General features: G+C 43.2%; 1 protein-coding gene across 10 annotated transcripts in view; it reads left to right on the top strand.

Annotated features, from left to right (window-relative positions):
• The window catches only part of ACIN1 (apoptotic chromatin condensation inducer 1), a 30,565-nt gene extending 6,974 nt beyond the window's left edge, over positions 1-23,591 (top strand). For 2 of the 10 annotated variants that reach the window (XM_036238544.1, XM_036238549.1), the window contains 16 exons: positions 3,770-3,858; positions 4,750-5,994; positions 6,509-6,724; positions 7,192-7,307; positions 10,992-11,051; positions 14,539-14,680; positions 18,123-18,165; positions 19,042-19,175; positions 19,274-19,426; positions 19,935-20,076; positions 20,388-20,533; positions 20,933-21,040; positions 21,182-21,289; positions 21,449-21,773; positions 21,883-21,983; positions 22,658-23,585. In XM_036238544.1, coding sequence (XP_036094437.1) covers positions 3,770-3,858; positions 4,750-5,994; positions 6,509-6,724; positions 7,192-7,307; positions 10,992-11,051; positions 14,539-14,680; positions 18,123-18,165; positions 19,042-19,175; positions 19,274-19,426; positions 19,935-20,076; positions 20,388-20,533; positions 20,933-21,040; positions 21,182-21,289; positions 21,449-21,773; positions 21,883-21,983; positions 22,658-22,984 — 3,455 coding nt within the window. In that variant the 3' untranslated portion in view covers positions 22,985-23,585. The other 8 variants (XM_016120525.2, XM_036238550.1, XM_036238545.1 and 5 more) reach the window with 7 other exon arrangements.
• The last annotated feature ends 65 nt before the right edge of the window (positions 23,592-23,656 follow it).

The following is a 23,656-nucleotide window of genomic DNA, read 5'->3' on the forward strand; positions in this document are numbered from 1 at the left end:
GATTCCTGGGTCCTACCCAAAGAATCTCGGGGAATGTTCGTTCTAGGACTCTACAGTTTTTTAGACTCTGCTGGTAGTTCTGCTGATCACCTCAATTTCTGAATGACTAAATGAAAGAATAGTTTTTCAGTATTTAAGCAGGATCCTTGGCTTATATTCTGGCAACCTCCCACTTATGTGTTATATACAGAATCCTAACTAGGAAGGAAAAAATTGGTTAAAAACTCCTCCCTGGCTCTCCTTCTTGACTTCTTATATCTCTCCATCACTTTCTTCAGATTTTTCTAAGGTGTTGATATCTCACCCTCCAATAGTCAAGTTGTCTGGATTCCCTTGTAGTTCATGACTAGATACATAAAAATCCTTATTGCTTTTAGTTGATTTTTTTCAAAAAGAGTCCAATCTAGGAAAATGAGGAGGAAAAATATAAAAACATTTTTAAATGGCTATTCAGAATACAGATTCTTTAACAAAGGGATAGCTGCAGGGGATCTTAGCCAGCCCATGGCTTACACAACATGTAGTCCTCATTCCTTTTTCTCATTAAATCTGGATGCTGAGATTGTAGAGAAATGTTGGATAACGTTACTTACACTGCTACCATGAGTCACATATAGGTTTGGCATCATTGCCAGATCGCCATTCTCTTAATTCCTGCATCTTATTCATACCCAAGGATACCCTTTGGCCACAGACTTTGCTGTGATCTCTAGCTACCTTACTTGGGTCCTGCAGATCCTGCTCAGGGGTTTGTTTTCTAGAATAAACTGCTTTTCTATATGGCTCTTAAACAGTCTTCACTTCAGTGTATTTTACCCTGTTTAGTAGCCACCTTTTCCTTTTTCCTGAAGTCTTCTGGCTTTGGAATTTTGGAAATAACTACATTTACCTTGACTCGCTTTTCACCTCCTGAAATCCATTTATTAAATCTGTTACTAGTATTGGCTCCTCCTTTTGCTAAAAGTGCTCAGTTTCTACACAGCATTCACGTCTAAAGATACATGGCTGTGTGCTCATAATAAAAGATGTCACCTTTCCAGGAAGCTTGTCTGCATTATATCAGCTCTGTACGAGGAGGTGGAAGGAGATTTGTCATCTCTTCCTTAGATTTTGTGTTGTTTACTAAACTCTTATTTCACGTCTGAGGGTCTCCTCCAGTTATCAACATTTTTGCAAAACATCAGTGACCAAAACTTTCTGATGAATAGCCATGCCTATTTTTCCCCTTATCTTTTTGATGACGTATTCCTCAAGTGCTTCCAGAGGAGTAATCATCTAAAATTCTATCAGTGCAGTTTTATAGTATCAAAATAACATAGTCCAGTAGGATAGCATGCAGCTTACAATAGGCAGGAAAAGAGACCGTTTGCTTATATGTACCTGACTTTAAAATCACACTCTAAAACTCTTATTTGACCTGCTTAACACATTTATCTCTGGCCAACTTTATACATCCCTTTTTTTTTTTTTCCTTAAAATCATATTTATTTAATCAGAACATATATGTGCTTACTGAAAGCCTATTTGTTTATTCATCACAAAGTATCTTTCATATGACTTTAAATATGTGCTTAATAACTCTTGTTTTTAAATTGTAAACAAAGAATATTTCTTATCTAGAACTTGAAGTGGTATAAGTGAGTACTTGGCATGGCTAGGTCTATGATTTAGCTGTTTATAATATTTGAGAAGTATTTGAGAATCTCTTTTATAGGTTTTCTCTCCAGAGTATAGGGTTTTATGCTTTTTAAAATGTTTGTTTTCTTATTACAAAAAAATATATATTTATTTAAAAATTTTGAAAAAATTAAAAACATGTTTTCAAATCGTCAGTAGTCCCACAAACTAAAAGGACTGCAATTGATATTTTGGTATATAATTTTTCCAACCTTTTGTCTATGTATAAGCTTAAAATATTTGCAGTATTAAAATCTCTACTTTCCAACCCGGTTAACCTTTTTTTTTTTTTTTTTTTTTAATTCTTGAGCATCTGGATAATGATTTTCATTTTAGAGCACTTTTTAGGTTCATAGCAAAATCAAGAAGAAGGTACAGAGATTTCCCAGGTGCCCTCTGCCCTCCATGTGCCTTCTGCACTATCAGCATCTTCCACCGAAGTGGTACATTTCTTAAAATTGATGAACCTACACTGACACAGTAGAATCACCCGAAGTCCATACTTTATACCTTCAGGTTCACTCTTGATGTTGTACATTTCATGGATTTGGACAAATGTGTAATAACATGTATCCATTATTATAGTATCACACAAAGTATTATCACTGCCCTAAAAATCCTCCGTGGTGTGCACATTCATCCTTTCCCCACCCTCTGCCTTTTTTCTTCTTCTTTTTTTTTTTTTTGTAAAACTAAAATACATCAGCTTCTTTCCCTTATACTTGCAAAGGATCTTTGCTGAAAATTTTGTGGGAAATACTTTCTTTTGGTTTTGTTCATTTTGTAATTTAATCTATTCCATGTCATTAAATTATGCAGTTATTGTTATTTTAGCCACCACATTACTTATTAATTTCTTACAGGTTATTCTTTAAATGTTTGCTAAAGAATCTGGTCTATCACTGTATATCCTAACCATAGATCCTGCACACACACCCATAATGCAAGTCTTTATTCACTAACCCAGTTAGATTATATATATGCAGAGAGATCTGTTAATCAAGTAATTATGGAGTAAAGTTTACAAAATATGTGTGGTCTTCTAGTTATTTTAATGTTTCTTTTTTTAATTACAGAGGCAAAGACTAGTTCATTTTATTTTTTATATTTAATAATTTTTTATGTTTCAGTTACAGCCGGCATACAAGGACTAGTTCATTTTAGATTATTGAGATATAGAAATAAGAAGAGAGAAGACTTTGGATTAGAGCTCACACCATCTGTTTTATTTGTACCAGTTTAAATACTGTCAGTGTAGAACATAGTTTTGTGGATCATTTAAACCTTTTATACTGCATTAAAATTGAGCCTAAGTATCTGGAATATAATTATCTTTAGGCTGTTTTCTAAACTGGTTTTCATCAGTATTTGTTTTGCTACTCTATGTAATATTTTAATACTGATAGAAAACTTAGAAATCTTCTAGTCCATTCCCTCTTTTTCTCAGATCATTGAGACTCAAATTATTTAACTGACAGTTACTGTCTTTCATGAAATATGAGGAAAAGCTTTTCCATTTTTACATAGTTGTTATTTAGAATGACCTAGATTGGTAATTATCAATCTTTTAATAATAGAGCTTATTTTCCTTAAAAAAAAAAAAAAGATCTCACCTTGAGCAGCATATATAAAACACACTTTCACGGCCCAATTCTGAAACCCTGTCCAGTTTGCTTGTAACATTTTGGTCAGAACTAGTGGTAGCAAAAAGCAATCCAAAAAAGTAGACACTAAACATAGTGAAGTCTTGAGCTCTGATTCAGAGTGACAGAACATTTTTTAGCAATAAATACACTTTGTATTTATACATTCCTGTTAGACAGTTTGAAGCCCTCGGTAGTTATTCTGCATCTATTTGAGTTATTTGTAATAAGTGGATTGGCTTTGAGAATTAAAAATTCCAAACATGCACAGCAGAAATCAATGACCTTGATCCTTAGGACTTTATGCAGTCTTTTCTTTTGCATAAAAATCAAACTGTTATAAGTATGTATTTACCAGCATATATGCTATGATTGATTAAATTTTAGAAAGTAGCCTTGGAAGGAGTGTTCACATCATGAGTCTGGCTTAATTTTCTTTCATTTGATAGGAAAAAGCTCCTCTGTTTCTGAAGAAAAAGGTGATTCTGATGATGAGAAACCAAGGAAAGGAGAAAGACGATCATCCAGGGTCAGACAGGTAACTCGGATACCTCCTGAAGTATCATCCATCACCTCTTTGAGTAATACTTTGGTTATGTCATCTTTCTCTTCTCAAACTATTGCAGAGTTGGTGTTTCTCTAGATTTCTGTACAATTTTCTTTCTCTTTATCACCTTTTCCTTTTTTATGTTTTTAAATTTAGATCTGCTCTGGCCTTCAGATTTCTAAGTGATACATAAAAAAAATAAAACTTAATTGTGAAAGACTGTAGGCTGTTCTATATTTCTAAAGCGTGTTATTAAAAAAGGTACTTGTCTACGGCCAGGCCATCCTGAACGTGCCCGATCTTGTCTGATCTCGGAAGTTAAGCCTGGTTAGTACTTGGATGGGAGACCACCTAGGAATACTAGGTGCTGTAGGCATTAATAAAAAAGTAAATAAATAATGTAAATAAATAAGAGATACTTGATTATTCAATTAAAACCTGAAAGCTATATGATATACTAAGTGAGCAGAATACAGAAGTATATCTGTAGTATAATTATGACTGGAAAAGGAACAAGGGAAAAATTAAATATACCAAAATGATAAAAATAATGAAATTAAGTGATAATAGGTTGGACCTTCCACTTTCTAGATGTTCAGTTTGTATGTATGTGTATTTTTTTTAGTTTATTTATTTTTAAAGTTCGAAGCTAAAAAATGAGCTAGTAGAAGTTTCATTATTGCATTCCTTTTAGTCATTTTATTTTGATTTCCATTAGAGCCCACGTTAGTCATGTTTGTCTACTGCCAAACTAGTTTCTGTGTTGGTGAAAGTGTACATCATTGAGTTTCTCCTTTCTGTGTGTATCTCTTGAGATACTTTTTCTCTTCTGTTGATAGTGAGGAATATACTTGGAACAATTGTGTATCTTATTTCTTTCAGGCAAGAGCTGCTAAACTCTCTGAGTGCAGTCAGGCTGCTGAGGAGGAGGAAGATCAAGAAACACCTTCCAGAAATCTGAGGATCAGAGCAGATCGAAATTTGAAAACAGAGGAGGAGGAAGAGGAAGAGGAAGAAGAGGAGGAAGAGGAGGAAGAAGATGATGAGGGACTAAAACTTAGGAATGCACCAGTTCTGAAACAGTCTGAGGAAGAAAAAAGGGAAGAGATGCCCAGAGCAAAACCAGAGGTAGTGGAAGAGAGACCACAAACTATTATAAGATCCCAGGAACAGGAGGGGTTAGAGAGAGGAGGGAGAGTTACAAGGTCCCAGGAAGAAGCTACTAGAAGAGGTCATCTGGCAAGACATCAGCAGGAGAAAGAGATAAAAACAGTTTCTCCCCTTGAAGAAGAAGAAAGAGAAATAAAATCTTCAAAAGGCTTGGAGGAAAAATCAAAATCGCCATCCCCTCCTCGATTGACTGAAGATCTGGAGAAGGCCCCTCTTGTGCTACAACCAGAGCAAACTGCCAGTGAGGAGGAGACTCCTCCACCTTTACTTACCAAGGAAGCATCTTCTCCGCTACCTAATATACCACTCCAGAGTGAAGAAGAAATTGAGCCCATGGAAGGCCCAGCCCCCCCTGTTCTCACTCAGTTATCTCCTCCTAATACAGATGCTGAGTCCAAGGAGCTATTAATATCTCAGCATACTGTCCAGTTGGTAGGAGGCTTGTCTACTCTGTCAAGTCCTGCTGACACCAAAGCAGAATCTCCAGCAGAGAAAGTGCCAGAGGAGAGTGTTTTGCCTCTAGTTCAGAAAAGCACACTAGCTGAGTCCTCAACCCAGAAGGGTCTTGGAATAGAGTCAGACAAATCTGCTGTACCACTCCCTCTAAAAATTGAGGAATTAGCACCAGCCAAAGGGATCACTGAAGAATCTCTGAAACAGCCGTCTGTGGAACAGAAGGAAGGCAGAAGGGCTTCTCATACCCTTCTCCCAAGCCACAGATTGAAGCGGTCACCTGACTCATCCTCTAGCAGGTCCTCCTCATCGTCATCCTCCAGTTCTAGATCAAGATCTCGCTCTCCTGACAGTTCACGCTCTCAATCTCGCTCACCTCCAAGATCCAAGCAGAGAGAGAGAGCTCATGCCAACCCTCGTGGTAGGTCCAAGAGGGGCTCCAGATCAACATCAGAGTCCAGGTCACGTTCCCGTTCTCGTTCAGCATCAAGCAACAGCAGAAAAGTAAGTGTGGAGGACTCCTGGGTACATTGATGTTCTGTCTGTACACCAGGGTTTTTCAGTCTTAGGAGAACTTACGATTTCTGGCAAGAATAGGAAAGTCTTCCTTTAGTTCCAAGTTCATTGATTACTTTCCCTTCATTTTAAGAGTCTAATTTTCAATTCATCGATCCCTAAATAGGGTCCTTTTTCGTTTTGAACCCCTTTGATTCCAAGGAAAGGAAATCAAATTTTGATTTTTTTTTTTAATTTAAATTAATTTACCCATCTCCACTAGGCTGTAATCTTTCGAGGGTATGGGCATGTGTCTTTACATGTGTATTCTAGTACCCAGCACCTAGTTGGGACTTAAGTAATTTGAATAATCTAGGGAATCCGGGAGATCACAAACTCAAACAGGAATAAACATAAGGACAGAGAAGTCCAAAGTTTTGGGTCAGGGGGAGTTGGAAAACTCAGTGATCTACTGAAGCTATACCACATAAAATAATTTGCCTTATGTCTTTTATTTCTTTAGTCTCTGAGCCCTGGAGTCTCCAGAGACTGCAGCACCAGCTACACTGAAACCAAAGATCCCTCTTCTGGTCAGGAGGTTGCAGCTCCACCAGAGCCACAACTGCAAGTTCTCGAGCCAAAGGCGAGGACTTCCACCTCATCCTCTATGCGAGTGAGGCCTATGAGCCAACCAGAGCCAGCTGAAAAGCATGTGACCCAGAGGGTACAGCCTGAGCCGGTAGGCTATTATGTCTTCTCCTTAGAGGGAGATAGATGAGTAGGCATGATCTTCTCTTTTGTCTTAACTATAAAATGAAAGCTCAGTCTGGACAAGGTTCAGTAGAAATGTAGAAGGCTGGGAATACCTGTTAGATTCCATTTACCTAATTTTTAATTCCCTGGTTCATGAAAACTACATGAGGCCAAATTCTCATCTCCAGGGCTCTCAGGGTCATTTCTTCATCAGAACTTCTTTTTTTCCACCCAAAAGGAAGCCTTTTCTCAGTTCTCTCTAAAAACTCTAATAAAATAATTGCCGGCATAGCAATTCTTTAAGCAATATTCCATTCCTCTTTCTAAAATGAACTAACAAAGATAGGACTATGTGTGGAGCTGGCATGGTGTATGTCCTGCTCTGTTAAAGAAAAGGAACCAAGCAGATTTAAGTATGTTGCTATGTTTGTTTTGCTATGTTTGTCCTGACAGGGGAGCCCAAAGAAGTGTGAAGCTGAAGAGGCAGAGCCACCAGCTGCCACACAGCCCCAAACCTCAGAGACTTCAACTTCTCACCTACCAGAATCAGAAAGGATTCATCACACTGTGTAAGTGATATATCTTGACTGGGGTACAAAAAGGAGCTAGGAATGTGGAATAGTTCTTTGCTCCTAGGGTTCTTTGACTAAGCAGTCCTAGTTTCCTTATAAAACATGAAGGCAGAGCTTTATCTGGACAAAGGCTAGACTTTAGGTACTATGTTGGGAGCTGACACCTGAACTCTCAAGGTGGTCTGAAAAGTGGTGGGAGCATAAAGAAACCCTTATCTGTGATCATCTAACCAAAATAGTTCTTTTAAGGAACAGGCAACAGAAGCTTCTGTTTCCATACTTAAGACAGTGTAAGGAAATTGACTTGGGGTATCCTAACTCAATCTTTAACATATTTACCAGCTATTCGTAAGCCTGGGATCACAGGTTAATAAAGGATATTGAGGGTCTACAAAGAAAAGCACAAGAGGGTGCTATGTTTTAGTTTCTGTATTTTCCCTGGTTATTAGCTGTCATTTTATTAAGCACAATCTATTTTAGTTAACTCTTACAGCATACAATACAGTAAAATATGAAGTCCATATCAAGTCAGAAGTTTATTCCCGAGCCCCTAAGGCCCTTAGATTGATTGTACCATTTATTACAAGTAGTGTGGATTTTTTTTTTATTACTTAAGTTTAGGTCTAGAAATATATCAAATTATATTTGTAATTGAACAGATATGTCATTCATTATTCTAATCTAATTAAATATTCAAAATTAAGAAGCCATTGAACCAACATTCCTGGCCTCAGAGTATCATAGGAAATGAAAAAGAAAAGCACTGTGGAGATAAGATTGCTTAGTTTTTAGACATCAGGAGTCTTGTACCACTCTGGTGAATGTCCTGTGTAGACAGTTGGGCTAAAGTTGTTCCATGATTGTTTTTGTGGTGTTTTAACGTTAACATGTACCAGTATGATTTTTCCCTTTATGTAAAAGTCTAATAATTTACACTCTTCTGAGAGCTTCGGACTGTATTTTGCCTCTGATTTTGGAGGTTGGTAAGCAGGTGACGTGATTTTATTATCTCCTTATGACTTTAATAATAGTTTTGTACTCCTTACTACATAGCTTTTGCCTTGGAATATATATACTCTTGCTAATGTCCATTCCAGTATTCTTGCCTCTGCTGCCATCTTGTGGCCATTACACTTTGGTTCGAAAGCCAAAAGTTCATTCTACTTTCTTTGAAAAGTTTTTATTTTTCAATTTGGGGATGGGTACATTATCCTTTGGAAAAGGGTTTTTCTTCTAGGACCATAAAGTGAAAACCCAGCGGATTCTGGAAGGTGTTCAGGATTTTCCCAGCTACACCATCGATGAGGAAATGGGGTGACACCTTCCCTTCCATGTCCATCAAAGATAATACCTAATACCTGCCTTTTCTTCCCTAACCCATGGGGGTATTACATGTCCTTTGTATAATGGCAGTTTCAAAGTAAGTGTTGAAAACCTGCTATTAATTAGGTATGAAGAGCTGCCTCCTATCTATCTTGAGAAACAAGTAATTTTCTAAACAGCTCCTTGCTTGCCTTAAAATTCTGTGGATCCCAGCAATAGAATGGCACTTTATGCTGTTTAGAAGCACCTTTATTTCTGGACTTCAGCATACAACTCCAGGCTTGGAGTCATAGATACTTTTTCTCCCCAGGCGAAGGTGGCTTTGATCTTAATTTTATGATTCAGGTAATTTAGTCACAAGATTCTAGCAAGGCGATAGGGAAGGGACACCTTGAAAATACTGATATTGTCCATTGTTTCCTAGGCAACCTTCAGTGTAGCAGCCTATAGATTAGAAATGCAGTGTGAGCTCAGGAGTAGCTCACACATGACCGTCTTACCTGCTTTCCTTCTGCCTGCCTTCCAGATGGTCTGTTAAGCAGCCTAACAAAAAGACATGCCCAAAGACCTAACCCCAGAAGCTATTCTGGCATTGGATTTGGTAAACGTATCTTTGAGGTGGTTTTCTGGAGGCCCTACTACAACTAATACCCAACACTCCTCCTTGGTTTATCACCTACCATGGTCCTAACTTTCAGCCTCAACACCTCGGGAGCTCTGGCCAATTTTAAAAATGGGATCAGTAGTGCTAAGTAGAAAAGACCATTTGTGGCTTACCCTTGGTTTTCCATCTCAACGAGAAGTCACATGACTAATAAAAACAGCCTAGGGCCTATTGATTCAGTAAAATGTTTAAAAAACAGACTTCAAGGTCCTCTCACCACTTGGAAGAGATTGCCTAACTATTTTTGCTATGCTTGGTTAAATCCATTCTGATTCTGATTGTGCCCTGAGGAATTCTAGATTTATGAGGTAAGGTATCTTCTTCATTGCTTGGAGCAGGAATTTGTGAGCCCCCAGTTCTATTTCAGTTGAGCCGTATTCCAATATCCAATCTTCTGCCTGCTATGTATATAACAAAAATGACCACCTTTGGCAGAAAATAATGGTACTCTTTTTACATAAAAAAAATGCAGTAGTTAATTCAGACTTGAATTTTTATAAATATATCGTTCTTGTGTACACAAACCTTGTAGGCAATAGCAATTTAGGGCTCTTGGCACCATGCTTAGTTGTCCTTTTGCCTGAGTAGGGGGAAGGAAGTGGTCTTTTAAGTCAGTATGACAGTGTAATTGATATTCCTTAGGGGACCTACAGTGCGAATATGGTAAATGATTCATAATAAAAAAAAAAAGTAGAATTGTCATCAATAGAGTTTGCTCACTAAGAAATTGGCATCTAAGGACATCTCTCCCCCCCTAGCCCCCCACCCCCACCCCAAAGCATACTGTCCTCGGTTATTTTGGAAATATATGCTCCTGAGAGTATTTAGGATTTAAATCTCATTGCCTAAGAGGTAGTTAAGTTCCACTATTTCTTATTAAATTTATCAGGTCCTCAGTTCTTCATGAATTTTGTATAAAAACTAAAATTCAAAACATATATGTCTATGAAATTTCCTTTTTCATTAGCCTCTCTGGATCTCATTCATACTCAATTATAAACTGTAATGTGATGTTATTAGTCTATAAGTAAGTTTATACTTTTCTAACAGACTACAGAATCTTCATTTGCTGTTCAAGAATAGATATCCCCTACCCCTAACTGCCACGCAACTTCACATTCATTTCAAAAATATCATAAATATTTGTGCAAGAACTTAAATGGGAAGGGAAATGCTTTCAGTCTGAAAGAGACTACAAAGCAGAGCTGTGTGGAGGCTCTGACATATAGCTAACAAGACTTTGGGACTGGTCCTATAAGTATGAGGTCTCTTTTGGGATAATTTCAGCAATTCTTTTTCTCATGAAAATAAAGCCTTGGAAATTTTTGGATCCCGCAGAAATGATCATGGGGAAATAGACGATACAAACTTGCTGTCTTAAGAATGCCAAGGATAACATGGTAAAATTCTTATTCTTGAAAAAACGAGATAGAATTTCCAGTAAAAGAAAATTCTTTCTCCAAGGAAGCTACTTCTGGAGAGGCAAATTGGCAGCTGAAAGTATTTTAGTACAGTTGATGGACAGGGAACATTTATTCGAGGATATTTGAAGGTAACATTCTCTGTGGGAATTGTATCTAAAAATTTTTTTAAAAAGAAAACTTTTAGTTCAGTAATCATTTATTAAAGTGTCCCCCTAGTATCCCAAATAACAGCTTAATTCAGAAATGTTTACTGAGCATTTTTTTTGTTAGGCCTTGGGCTAGGGGCCAAGGGATGCAGTCCATGACCTTGAGGAACTCTGCAGGATGGAGGTGAGGGGCAAGTAAACTAGTGGTTATTATACATAGTGAGAGGGGTTTGCTGAAAACCTGTCAAGCAATTACTGAAAGCCTTTTTATCAGAGAAAGAGAGGCCTATTCCTTGAGGAAACAAAAAACCTCCATAGGTGGCATCAAATGAGATAATGGCCTAGTAACACTACATGTGTTTATGCACATTCTTAATTTGACTTGAGGTGTCATTCAAGCCAGATGCTTACGAGGGGACCCCTCTCACACTGTTCCATTAGAGAAGTATTGTTACTATCCCCACAGTTTAGAAAGAGATGCATGGAGAGGTTCCGGATCTTGCCCAGGATCATACAACTTGTTTGGGGGTGCAGCTGAGGCCAGGATTAGGCCCTAGCCAGTTTGACTCCAGAGCTCTTACTGAGCAGACAGGGAACTTTTAGAGTAATGTACATACTGCATGGTGGTTTTAGCATGCATTTGGCATGTAAGTTTAAGGTTTTTAAGCAGCAGGGAGGAAATTTTATTTTTGGCTAAAAAAGCTCTGGTAATACAAATGAGGTAAATACTAAGCTTTTGGTACTCAGAAGCTCTACTGCCAGTAGGGTACAAAAGGAAAGCACAAATGAGCATTTTGAGCATCTGCTGGGTCCTTTTAAATGGTTAGAATCAGCTTCCCATTTCACATTCAGTCTGGTGAGGATGCCTGTAATTAATAATTTCCATTTAGTTCCTAATCACTTTCTGCCCAGTAGATCGCCCCTGCTCTGTGTAATAGCACTCTCACTTCAATTTCTTATTCTTCTTAAGAGCCCTACCTTGGAGCCCTTGCTCCAAGAAGTGGCCTTCGAGCTTCCACTACCCAAGGCCCCCTTGCCCTATTTATCCTTTTCTGGCTCCACTGAACCCTGAGGCAGGGTGACCTTATTAAAGACTCTGCGAAACAAAGTTGTCTGTCATCTCTTCCCATCTCTACTGGTAATTCAAAAAGGAACTCTGCTTATCCAATCCTTCCAACATCCCTGGAGAAAGGAGAGGTTGGAGTAGTAACACGTGGTCTTTGCTAGGGGGCAAGCAAGCAAGTTACTGTAGTAATTAAATAGAGCCAATTTTCATCCCATCTCCCCACCTTGGACAGCTGACTGGTTTATCTGGTTTCAACATTCCATACTAGTTTCTTGGAGAGAGGAAAGTGGGCACATAAATTGCTCCTGATCCTCCATGCTGTGTCTCTTTCAACTTTGGCTTTATCTTCCTTCTTTAATCGTTTTTCACTCCCAGCTCTGCTGTTTTCCTTCCTTCTATCCTCTGGAATCTTCCAAGCAGCAGCTGTAACTTTGTATGTCCTCTCCACCCAGCCCCCTCCCCCGCCCCCTGGGAAGACAAGGAGAGAGCACCCTCTCCCTGTGGGGTTAGGCCTGGATAGCCGTTGTAACCTGAGAAAAGAAGGAAAAAGGCCAGGCCTATTGAGCCAGCAGTGAGCTCCCTGTGGCCGGCCAGGGGATAAGAACCTTGCTCACTCAGCACCCTCCCTTTTCTCTTTCCCCTCCCCTGCTGCAGCAGGGCCCTCCCCCATCCGCACACACGGGCTGCTGGGTAAGTGGCAAGATGGCTCCCCTGCATGTCTCCGGCTGATCGCCGCTGCTCCGCCAATACAATAGAGCCAGCCACTACCAGCAGCCTGGCCTCCTTCCTCCTCCTTCTCCAGAGAGACCAATCCAGCCGAATTCGGGGTTTGCCGTGAGGACTTAACGCTTATCTCTTAAAAGCCAGATCTATTTTAGCCTCCCCTACCACCACCACCACCTCCCTTCCCATTTACCATTTTTTGGATCCCCAGTTGCTCCATCTCGATTTTCTCTCTCTGGATCGGGTGGCTGGGGAGGAGGTGGTGGGATCTTGGGACAAGGAAGGTGTTTTGTTTTGTTTTTTAAATTTTTTAGGATTTTTTTGTTTGGTTTTTGTTATTTCTTCCATTCCAGAAAGGGATAAACAGCACTTCCAGGGGGAGAAAAAAAATCATGTTATCAGAAAGCAAAGAAGGGTGAGAGCTTCACATTTCCATGTATCCCTATTCCCCACCGCTCCGGCCCACCTCGTCTTCCTTCTCTTCCCCCATGGCCTTCATTCCGTCTTTTCGTTTTGGTTTGTTTTCAGTCATTCTGCTTTCCTCCTTTGTCCTTCCTGCCTGATTTCTAATTGGCCTCACTTGCCCTTTCTCTGTGGGAAATAGCTGTTTTTTAGATAAGCTTTTTATTTAGATTTGGGTAGTTGAATCTTGTGTTTCTGTGGGGGCCTATTAGCTGGGGGCACAGTTCCGATTTTCCCCTCCCCCTTTCCCGTGCATCCCTCCCTGGCTGCTCTGAGGAGGCTGTTCTGACCTCTGAGTGTCAGTCAGCCTGTCGGGAATGCTGAATTTTCTGGAGGTGGTTATCAGCCTGGGGAGGCTTGGTTTCCCTTCTGAGACTTAGGCCCCTGATCATCTTGCTTTTACTTTTTTTTACCCCAGTGTTCAGGTGGTAGTGGGTGAGAGATTAGAGAGAGAAGTTAGGGGTGAAGACAGAAAAAGAAGATGGGAAGATAGTTTACCTGAAGTGAAGCTCTGGGATTCATTGCCAGAAATGGGAGATAACTTGTGATGGGGCGGGGAGAGGTTCAGTGTTTGTGGGGGCAAGATACATGATGTGGGGGAGGGTGTGTTCTGACTGGGAGGCCTGCTCTTTTTATCTCTTGGAAGTTGGAATGAGGGAATGGGGGAAAATGGGTGAAAGCAGAATGTAAGAACAATTCCTACACCTCTGAACAGGTAAAAGTGGCCTGATTCTTTGCTGAGCATTCATACTTTCTGGCAGTTTTAGTTTTTTCTTTTAGGCGAGAAAGGGTCCTTGTTGAAGCTTGAACCCCCACCAACCCTACTTTTCCTGCAGCCCCCACCATCTCTTCATTTCTAGTGTCTCCAGATCCCGTGGGTCAGTAGGCCTTTACCTATTAAGCAGCTGATTAAACACAAGGCTGGGATCGTTTGCCACAGCCTTGGTCATTCTTTCTTGTCTTATTTAAATAATCAGGGTTCTCTTAGTTTCTCATGCAATTTTGTTAATAAAGGTGCCTGTGGCCAGAGGATAGGGAAGCCACAGGGTGTGGGCAAATCACAGTCACTTTTGAGGGACCAGGATTTTTATTTTGGAGGGGAGGGGGTCGCTGTATCCCTTCACATAAGAGTACTCTGGTGAATTACTTAACAGTTGGAGTCCCAACTCCATACATCACAGCTTTATCCCGTCTGTGCATTGGGTGGATGTGGTTGCTCTGATCTATGCACCATCCCCAAGGAAAACTTTTCCACTTTTCCTGATGGGGAAGGGTCTCTAGTCTGATCTGAAAAGCAGCCCTCCCAACCCACCCAAGTGACGAGGCATGGGAGTTTCCTGACCCAAAACCTAACATCTTGCTCTCTCTTCCCCTTGGTTCTTTTCTGCCCTTCCCTCCCAACCTCTCCCCATACTGTCAGTGAGGAGAAGGAGGAAGTGACCATGGACACAAGTGAAAACAGACCTGAAAATGAGGTGCCAGAACCCCCTATGCCTATTGCAGACCAAGTCAGCAATGATGACCGCCCAGAGGGTAGTGCTGAAGATGAGGAGAAGAAAGAGGTAAATCTTCAAGCTGCCCGTTGAGGTGGGTGGGCAGGAGTGCACCTAGGGGAAGGAGTGGACCACTCTGGTGATCCCTTGTCCACAGTGGGATAGCTAAAGAAGGGACTAGGCAGAAACTTGGATCAGGATAGGGCCAAGGGAGAATTCGCTGGTTTAGCAAGGGAGACCCCTTGTAATGGGGACAGGCTCATTTGTTTCTCTTTCTTTGATGGGGAAGTAGTGCAGTCTAGACTCTCGGAAGTTTGTTAACTAACGGGAAAGTCAGTTAATGGCCCTTTATCTAACACCCAGGCTCAGCTTTCCCTGCCACCTCCCCTAGCTAGCTTTTCCCTGTGGTAACTCCTTTAGCTTTCCCTCCTTTTTAAAAGCCTGTTGTAGCTCAACGCCATCTAGTGGGCCTTGATGGTTCTCAGCTGACCAGCCATACTGAGGAATTTTCGTTCCTCATCTGCCCCCCAGTGGTCTCATTGCAGAGTTGTAGCTACTTAGAAGCCAGTATTTCCGGTAATCCTGAAAGCCCTTCTCCATTTCTATGACCCCGTACTTCCTTTTTTGGCATATATATTACCTCGTGTCCTGTACCCAATTCAGGGGGCTCCCCCCACGAGAGCCAGCGAAGTCTTCTTGGCTCTTAAAGTAATAAAGAATTAGCTGGGTTTGGGAGTGGGGTAACAGGGTGGGAGGGACTGTTGTGTGTGTAGCCTTTCTTTGGTGTGTGTTGCGGGGGTGGGGGCCGGTGAAAGTGATTTGATGTGCAGAATATTATTTATTACAAGGTCCTTCTTCCCCGTAAAACTTTGTCCAAGTACCTCATGTACGATAATCCGCCCGTAAAATATAACCCTGCCCAACTGGCCAATCGCTGATGCCGCCTCTTCCTCTGGACCCACCCGCTGCTACTGAGCTGCCCAGTCAGAGCCGAGTCTGCTATCCAGGTGTCTTGGCCAGAGGGGGGCATGTATATGGGATCCTGTGATGGGCCCCCTTTTGCCTCCCTGCCTTGCTTACATCAGGGGGCCAAGAAGAGCACTGTTCTGGAGAGACTTGTGTTAAAGCAAAAAAACATTTGGAAAGGGGTGGACTTGCATCATCTCCCTATTTGGGACACCCCAAGAAGAGCTTGTATCAGTGCTGGGGCGCCTGCCCACATGCCCTTACCCTTTCGAGGACTGTGGGTTACCTTGTTTGCTACAGACTGTTGGGATTCCCATCTAGGGCACCAAGACCACCTAAAGAGTCAATGTCTGTGATCGCAGTGCCATGCTGTAAAATACTGAGTGGGGCTCTCGGCTTAAGCTGTGACGACTAGGAACCCTACAGAGAAGTCTAGGGTCTGAGCCCAGGGATTTAATGCTGATGACAGCCCAGCCATGTATCACCACTTGCTCATCAGATGGACTTTCCTTTGGTCCCTGTTGTCCATGGTGAAGGGCAGCATGTTGGTTGCTCCAACTTCTCCTCCATCCCTGGAGGCAGGGGCTCATCCATCCACCTGACTGGAACCACTGTCTCAGCTGGAGTCCCTGAGGAGATGCCACACACAACTCTCAGAAGAAAAGCATTCTGACCTTGCTGCTGAATGTGTGCCAGGTCCTGGGGCTATCCACCTTCTACCCTCAGGCTGCCTTCATCAGAGGTGCCATGATCCCACTTGGTGAGAGGACCCCCTCCCCAGTTACAGGCAGAGGAGAAAGGGACTCTGGAGTCATCACCTGGATTCCAAGTTTTGGGTGGTGGTATTGCTGCAGCTTGCCACTGGTGGACATAGGGTCCTGCCTGCCTCTCACGATAAAAGGCCAGGACCATTCCTGCTACTCACAGGCCATCTCATCAGGGACTGCAAGATGATGCCCCTACAGGGCTGGGACTGATGTCTCTGCCCCTTTTCCCCCCTGTACCCCTCGCTGAGCGTGGCCACCACCAATGAACTGTCTTGACATCATGGAAACTGGGCAGCGTCCCCCCACACGTTTTCCTCCCGCCCCCCCTGCGCCCCTGGGAGGACTCTGGCAGTGCCGTGCTGACCACCACGCCGTGCGCCCACCTTTTTTGCCAACCCAACCCCCCACCAATTGCACAGCGCCTAGCAGGGAGGGCTCATTCTGATTGGACCGGCGGTTGACTAGATACAGTACACAGTGAGGTGCGATTGGCTGAACTGAAGATCCCAGGTGTGAGATGGTACCTGGAACATTTGTCATATTCCTAGTTTATTTTCCTCTTTATTTTCTTCTTCTTTTTTAATCTTTTGTTTTAATATTTTCTTTATCTTTATTTTTCTGATTTCTTTATTGGATTTATATTTTATTTGGTTCATGTTTTTCCTGTTTTAATTAAGACCTTTTTTTTTCTCACTAACTTGCCCACCGAGAGCAGCCTGACTAGGGGTCAGGCTGGCCCTTAACGGAGACCAAGGAGACTTGGTTAGACGACACAAACGGGGCTGGGGGTGGTGGGTGGACAGGGAAAGGGGCTTTCATCAAGAGGGTCCTGCCCTGCCCTTTAGAAGGGTGGTAGTTCTTAGTTTTTCCAGAAATAAGCATTAAATCTAAAAATGTTCTGTTCCCCTTTTCTCTCTTCCTCATTTTGTTATCCATAGTCTTTCTCCCACTGAATGTTTGGGACAGAAACTTGCTTAGGCAAGTTTGGAAGTTTCTAGTCCTCAGCGGAGCCCCTAAGTCTTACTCCCTGGTTGGGGAGGAAACAGGCTCTGCTAGAGCTCCATACAGTGGTTGGAAACTCTCTCCCTGAGAACAGTCTGCCCTTCATAAAAACCTTCCTTTACCACAGACACCTTTAAATTCTTTCTGCTGGCACTTGGCTCAGAAGCCTTGTCTCTAGTGCATCTGGTGCTGCCCTTTCCTACAGTGTGGCAGGGGTCTGGGCAGTCTTGACAATCTGCTGTCCTAACAACTTTAAGCCACTGAGTGGACAGCAGGCTGGACAGTGAGAAAAGGAAGAGGCTTACCTTGCTAAAATTGCCATCCCAAAACTGGTTTTCCTAGTTTCCTCGTTTTCCTCAAGTTAGCAAGGAAGACTTAGGAGGACTAGATGACCCAGTTCTGGGCACAGCTTTTTGGGCTGGGCATCTTCTTGCCCTGTAGAGACAGTGGAAGAGGGTATGACCTTTGAAGGACTGGGAGGCTTCTGAATCCCTCTTCCAGCTTATTTCTGGTTAAGCTAAGACATAGGTGTGGTATGGACTAGATGATTTTTCCCTGCCGTGATGTTTGATTTTATTTTTTTCTCTAACTTGCATTGATTCTGCTTCGTTTTTGCCGTTGCCGCTTCTGTTTTGGTCTCTGTCTGTCTCTGTGTCTCTTTCTCTCTCTCTCTGTGTCTTTGGAGCTTAAGCTAAGACTGCCCCTATCTAACCTCCTTCCCCCCTCTCTGTGGGGTGTGTCTCTTTCTCTTTTTTCCCCTTTTCTCCTCTATACAGAGCTCGCTGCCCAAATCATTCAAGAGGAAGATCTCCGTTGTCTGTAAGTCTAGCCCCAAATCCTTGATAAAGGTCAGGAATATCATAAAAATCAATTTATAGAGAAATAGATTCCCATTCTCTCTGTGTCATTCTTGGGTTTACTCCTTCCTGCTGCATGACCTCTATCCAGCAAATCCACATCATTTTGGCATAGGTAGGATTCCATTTTGAAATTCAAAACATTAAATCATCCATATCATTTCCCCCCAGTCACATTTCTTAACTCTAATAAGATACACTGTGAGGTATCTTACCATTTCTTATCTTGTTCTACATGCATCCCTTCAGACATCTGAACTCTCAAAACAAGGAGTGGGTTTGAGGGACTCCTGTATGCTTTATTCTAAGAGCATCTGAAGAAAGGAGAGTGCTTCACACCTCAAACAGTAACATTTTTAATATATTCCCAATGAGGAACTCTAAACTGACAAACATGTAATAGAGCATTGTAACTTAGATGTCACCTTGTAGCGTGAAAATTAACCTAAAGCATGACCAGATCACATCATGATCTTAAATTAACTTAGAGATTTTAGTATCAGTCTATTTTTTTATTTTTTATTTTTTTTGCATTCCCACACTTCATTCTGTCTTTTCCAATACTTTAGATATTTTTACCACCAAAAATTTTAACTGCTCACCAACCCAGTTACCCCTCCCTGTTACTTTCAGAGATGAGTAGTTTTCATCTTTCAGAAGTGGTTCCAGCCCTTTTATTGTTCACTCTGAAGCATGATTTTCCCAGTCCCCAAATATAGTTTTCTTAAGTTAACCTTTGACTAAAATTCCAGTCGAAGGCTATCTTTGGTGTTGTGGTATGAGGTATGAACCAGCAGAGGGCCAAAGACCATCTAACTGTCCTATTTCTTGGGGACAGCAGCTACCAAGGGGGTACCAGCTGGAAACAGTGACACAGAGGGGGGCCAGCCTGGTCGGAAGCGGCGTTGGGGAGCCAGCACAGCCACCACACAGAAGAAACCCTCCATCAGTATCACCACTGAATCACTCAAGGTGAGGTGGGAGGAGCCAGGGGAGGGAGGATGGAGACATGTTGAAGTGGGAGTAGACATGGGCCCAGTGTAACGGGGTGGGGGGTATCTGTGTCCCAGAGCCTCATCCCCGACATCAAACCCCTGGCGGGGCAGGAGGCTGTCGTGGATCTTCATGCTGATGACTCCCGAATCTCTGAGGATGAGACAGAACGTAATGGTGACGATGGGACCCATGACAAAGGGCTAAAAATATGCCGGACTGTCACTCAGGTAAGGCTCCTGCACCCTAGCGCTAGGGGAGAGGGCAGTGGTTGCAGAGCAGACAACTGAATACCTAAGGTGGAGTCCTAAAGGGGAAATCTCTCATTTGTGCATGGAGTTGAATTAATTGGTCATTTTAAGGGTCAATGGACTACCAGATCTAACCTGTTGCCTGTAATAAAGTTTTATTAGAACACACCAGTTCTTGTTTCGGACAGCTCAGTGCTATAAAGTCAGAGCTGAATAGTTGTAACAGAAACTGTATGGTTCACAAAGCCTAAAATATTTACTATCTTTCCCTGTACAGAAAAAATTGATTACTCCTGCCTTAGTTTTCCTTGTAGCAGAGTTATGTTAACAAACCTAGGATCTGGTGTAGGTGGACTTAAAGACGAAATCGCCCCCTAGTGGAAGGCACATGCTAGGTCGACTATAACACCCTCTCTCACCAGGAAACCAGAGGCTGGAAGGAAATGTGCCGACGTTTATGAGTCCCTCCCTATCTGTTACTTTGCAGGTAGTACCTGCAGAGGGCCAAGAAAATGGGCAGAGGGAAGAAGAGGAAGAAGAGAAGGAGCCTGAAGCAGAAACCCCTATACCTCCTCAGGTTTCAGTAGAGGTGGCCTTGCCCCCACCTGTGGAGCATGAAGTAAAGAAAGGTGTGTGAAGCATTAATGAGTGAAACATTGGAGCTCCCTAATTCCCAGATCACTTCATTTGTACTTCTTTTAATTTTTTCTTTTATTACAATATTTTACATATCTGTGTACACCTAATTTTTAAGCTACTTGAGGGCTAGGTTTGAATCTGTTCAGCCTTTGAATCCCTGTAATGAGATTAGCCTAGACAATGCCTTGCACATCATAGGTGTTTATTAGCACATTTAGATGGAAGAGTGACTCCTGGGTAGGGAATAAAAGAAAGTCATGTTGCTTCCTACTGAAAACCAGTCCTGTGCTCTATCTGATAGTGACTTTAGGAGATACCTTAACCCGTCGTTCCATTAGCCAGCAGAAGTCTGGAGTTTCCATTACAATTGATGACCCAGTCAGAACCGCTCAAGTGCCCTCCCCACCCCGGGGCAAGATCAGTAACATCGTTCACATCTCCAATCTGGTAAGTCATCGTGTACCACCAGGCACCCTTGTTGAGTGGTTAAGAGTTTTGAGTTTTGTTGGACTCATGCTTCTTTAGGTTCAATTTCTAGATCCGCCAGTTACTGTCATTGAGAAAGTTACTTAATCTCACAACCTTTCTCCTCATCTGAAAAATGGCGGGGAAAGGTATCACCTTGCAGGATTGTCTTGAGGATTTGCAGAGGACCTGGCACATAACACCTCAGTTAGTGTTACTGCTCTTCTCACATTCCTACCAGAGGGTCCCCGACCTCTCTGCCTTTGCCCAAATTTTGAAGCTATACTCCTGTGACAGCAGCTGGGGAACTCTTAAGATAATAGTTTTATAAGTATTGTTCTTGCTTTCTTTAAGACCCTGAAACTCCGTTTTTGTTGGCAGGTTCGTCCCTTCACTTTAGGCCAACTAAAGGAATTGTTGGGACGTACGGGAACTCTGGTGGAAGAGGCCTTCTGGATTGACAAGATTAAATCTCATTGCTTTGTAACGGTGAGGGGCAGAGGCTGATTCTCTAAGTTGTGGTATATGTTTCTTTTTGTGCCCAACGTGGGCAGGTTTGAGGGTGCTGTGGCAAGTGGGTAGGATTGAAGGCCTGTTGTGACCCCTCTGCCCTCTCCCTTCGTCCACCAGTACTCAACAGTAGAGGAAGCAGTTGCCACCCGCACAGCTCTACATGGGGTCAAATGGCCCCAGTCCAATCCCAAGTTCCTTTGTGCAGACTATGCTGAGCAGGATGAGGTAAGAAAAGTTGGGAGAGGGAAGAGGGAGGGGGAAAGGCATGGGAGGCTGTCCTCTCCTGAGATTCCATCTCCCTCTTCTGTCTCCCAGTACCTGGGCTCCTTAGTGGGAGCGATGTCGTCTCCTCCCTGACTGTCTTTGTTTCCCCTCTATCCACAGCTGGATTATCACCGGGGCCTCTTGGTGGACCGTCCCTCAGAAACTAAGACAGAAGAGCCAGGGGTACCACGGCCCCTGCACCCTCCACCCCCGCCCCCAGCCCAGCCACCACAGCACCCCCGGGCAGAGCAGCGGGAGCAAGAGCGGGCAGTGCGAGAACAATGGGCAGAGCGGGAACGGGAAATGGAGCGGCGGGAGCGAACTCGATCAGAGCGTGAATGGGATCGGGACAAAGTTCGAGAAGGGCCCCGCTCCCGATCACGGTCCCGTGATCGCCGCCGCAAGGAACGTGCAAAATCTAAAGAAAAGAAGAGTGAGAAGAAAGGTACTTAGCTGTGGGGGCACACATACCCACTGGTAAGTGGGAAAGGGACCCAAATGGATCGGACACGGGATCCTATGCATTAAGTCTGGCTCACTTTCTTTCACCTCAGAGAAGGCTCAGGAGGAACCACCAGCCAAGCTTCTAGATGACCTTTTCCGTAAGACCAAGGCAGCTCCCTGCATCTACTGGCTCCCGCTGACAGACAGCCAGGTGAGTGCTGGCCTTCCTGTCTTGGTCAAAGCTGCAGCAAGGCTGAGGATGGGCACAGAGGAGTCACCTGAGTTCCAGAATGAGAAGGCCCAGGCATTTCTTTAGGATAATGGAAGAAACTAAGCATCACAAAAGAGGCAGTTTTAAGAACCAATTGATGAGTCTGCTGTAGAGAAGCCATACCCAAGAGGGTGAAGGTAGACGCAGACAGGAACTGTGTGTGTCCTAGGAAGCTGACTGTGCCAATCATACTTCTTAGAAATTGATTTCAAGTAGCTGAGAAATCTATGTTTTATAAACCAGTTTCTCTGTTTTTTTAATTTCTAGGGATTTTTTTCATTGCAGTAGGCCTTTTGGTAATTTTAGATTTATGCTGTTCAACTAAAGGAAAAGATTTGTTCACATGTAGGCAGCTAGGAAATATCAGAGGTCAGGCATGGATGGTGCCACTCACTACCTGTTGTGGGTATAAAAGATAAATACTTGGAGGGACTGGGGCCTTGAGAAAGACATGTGATTGCTCAGCGCCCCACCACCACCCCACACACTTCCTGCTTAGCGGCAAAGCTGACAGTGACTCTGCGGTTAGGAGTGCCAGGTCCAGATGCAGATAGAGAGGGACTGGTGTGAACTGGGCTGAGATGCCTCTTCTCCACCTTTCTTGCCTGCTGCAGATTGTTCAGAAGGAGGCAGAGCGAGCTGAACGGGCCAAGGAGCGGGAGAAGCGGCGAAAGGAGCAAGAAGAAGAAGAGCAAAAGGAGCGGGAGAAGGAAGCGGAGCGGGAGCGGAACCGACAGTTGGAGCGGGAGAAGCGTCGAGAGCACAGCAGGGAGAGAGAACGGGAGAGAGAGAGGGAACGTGAACGGGACAGGGGAGATAGAGACCGAGATAGGGAAAGGGATCGGGAACGAGGCAGGGAGAGGGACCGCAGAGACACCAAGCGCCACAGCAGGAGCCGGAGTCGGAGCACACCTGTGCGGGACCGGGGTGGGCGCCGTTAGCCAGGAGAACACTGGGGAGAGCTGCAGGCATCAGCCACCCTGCCCCAGGGGGGTTCAAGGCCACAGAGGGATAGGTACAATCTCCACCACCCTGGAACCAGGGGTCTTTCACACCATTCGCTCAGTGCTGAAGTATGGCTGCCACCTGTCCCCACATACCAAATGAATCAGTGGCCATCTCACCCTCTTACCCCATAACCTATCTCTGGGGATTTAGCCCTCTCCTCTCATTTCCCATGAAGTCTGTGAGAGGGAAGAGCTAGGTTAAGGAGGAAGGTGGTTGGCCCAGAGGTGAACAGGCAAGGATCCCCAAACTTATTTCATTTTTCCTCCATCCCGCTCACCACCTCCTTTGGATACTCGACACCCCCCTCTTGGGAACAGCTGGGGCCAGGACTGGGTCACCTATGAGCTGAATCAGCATCTCCTGAGTCCCAGGGCCCCTGCAGTTCCCAGTCTCTTCTGTCCTGCGGCCCTTGCCTCCTGCCCACCGGTTCCACTTTATATCCACCTTTTCCTTTTGTTCAATTTTTATTTTTATTTTTTTTATTATTAAATGATGTGGTCTATGGAAAATAATAAAAATCTGACTTAGTTTTAATTAATGTGTGAGTGGCTTTCCTTTGGCAGGGCCTGGGTGAGAGCCAAATTGAAAAGGATAGCTAAAACGAG

The sequence above is a fragment of the Rousettus aegyptiacus genome, unplaced genomic scaffold (assembly GCF_014176215.1).
Source record: "Rousettus aegyptiacus isolate mRouAeg1 unplaced genomic scaffold, mRouAeg1.p scaffold_m13_p_3, whole genome shotgun sequence".
Lineage (NCBI taxonomy): Eukaryota > Metazoa > Chordata > Mammalia > Chiroptera > Pteropodidae > Rousettus > Rousettus aegyptiacus.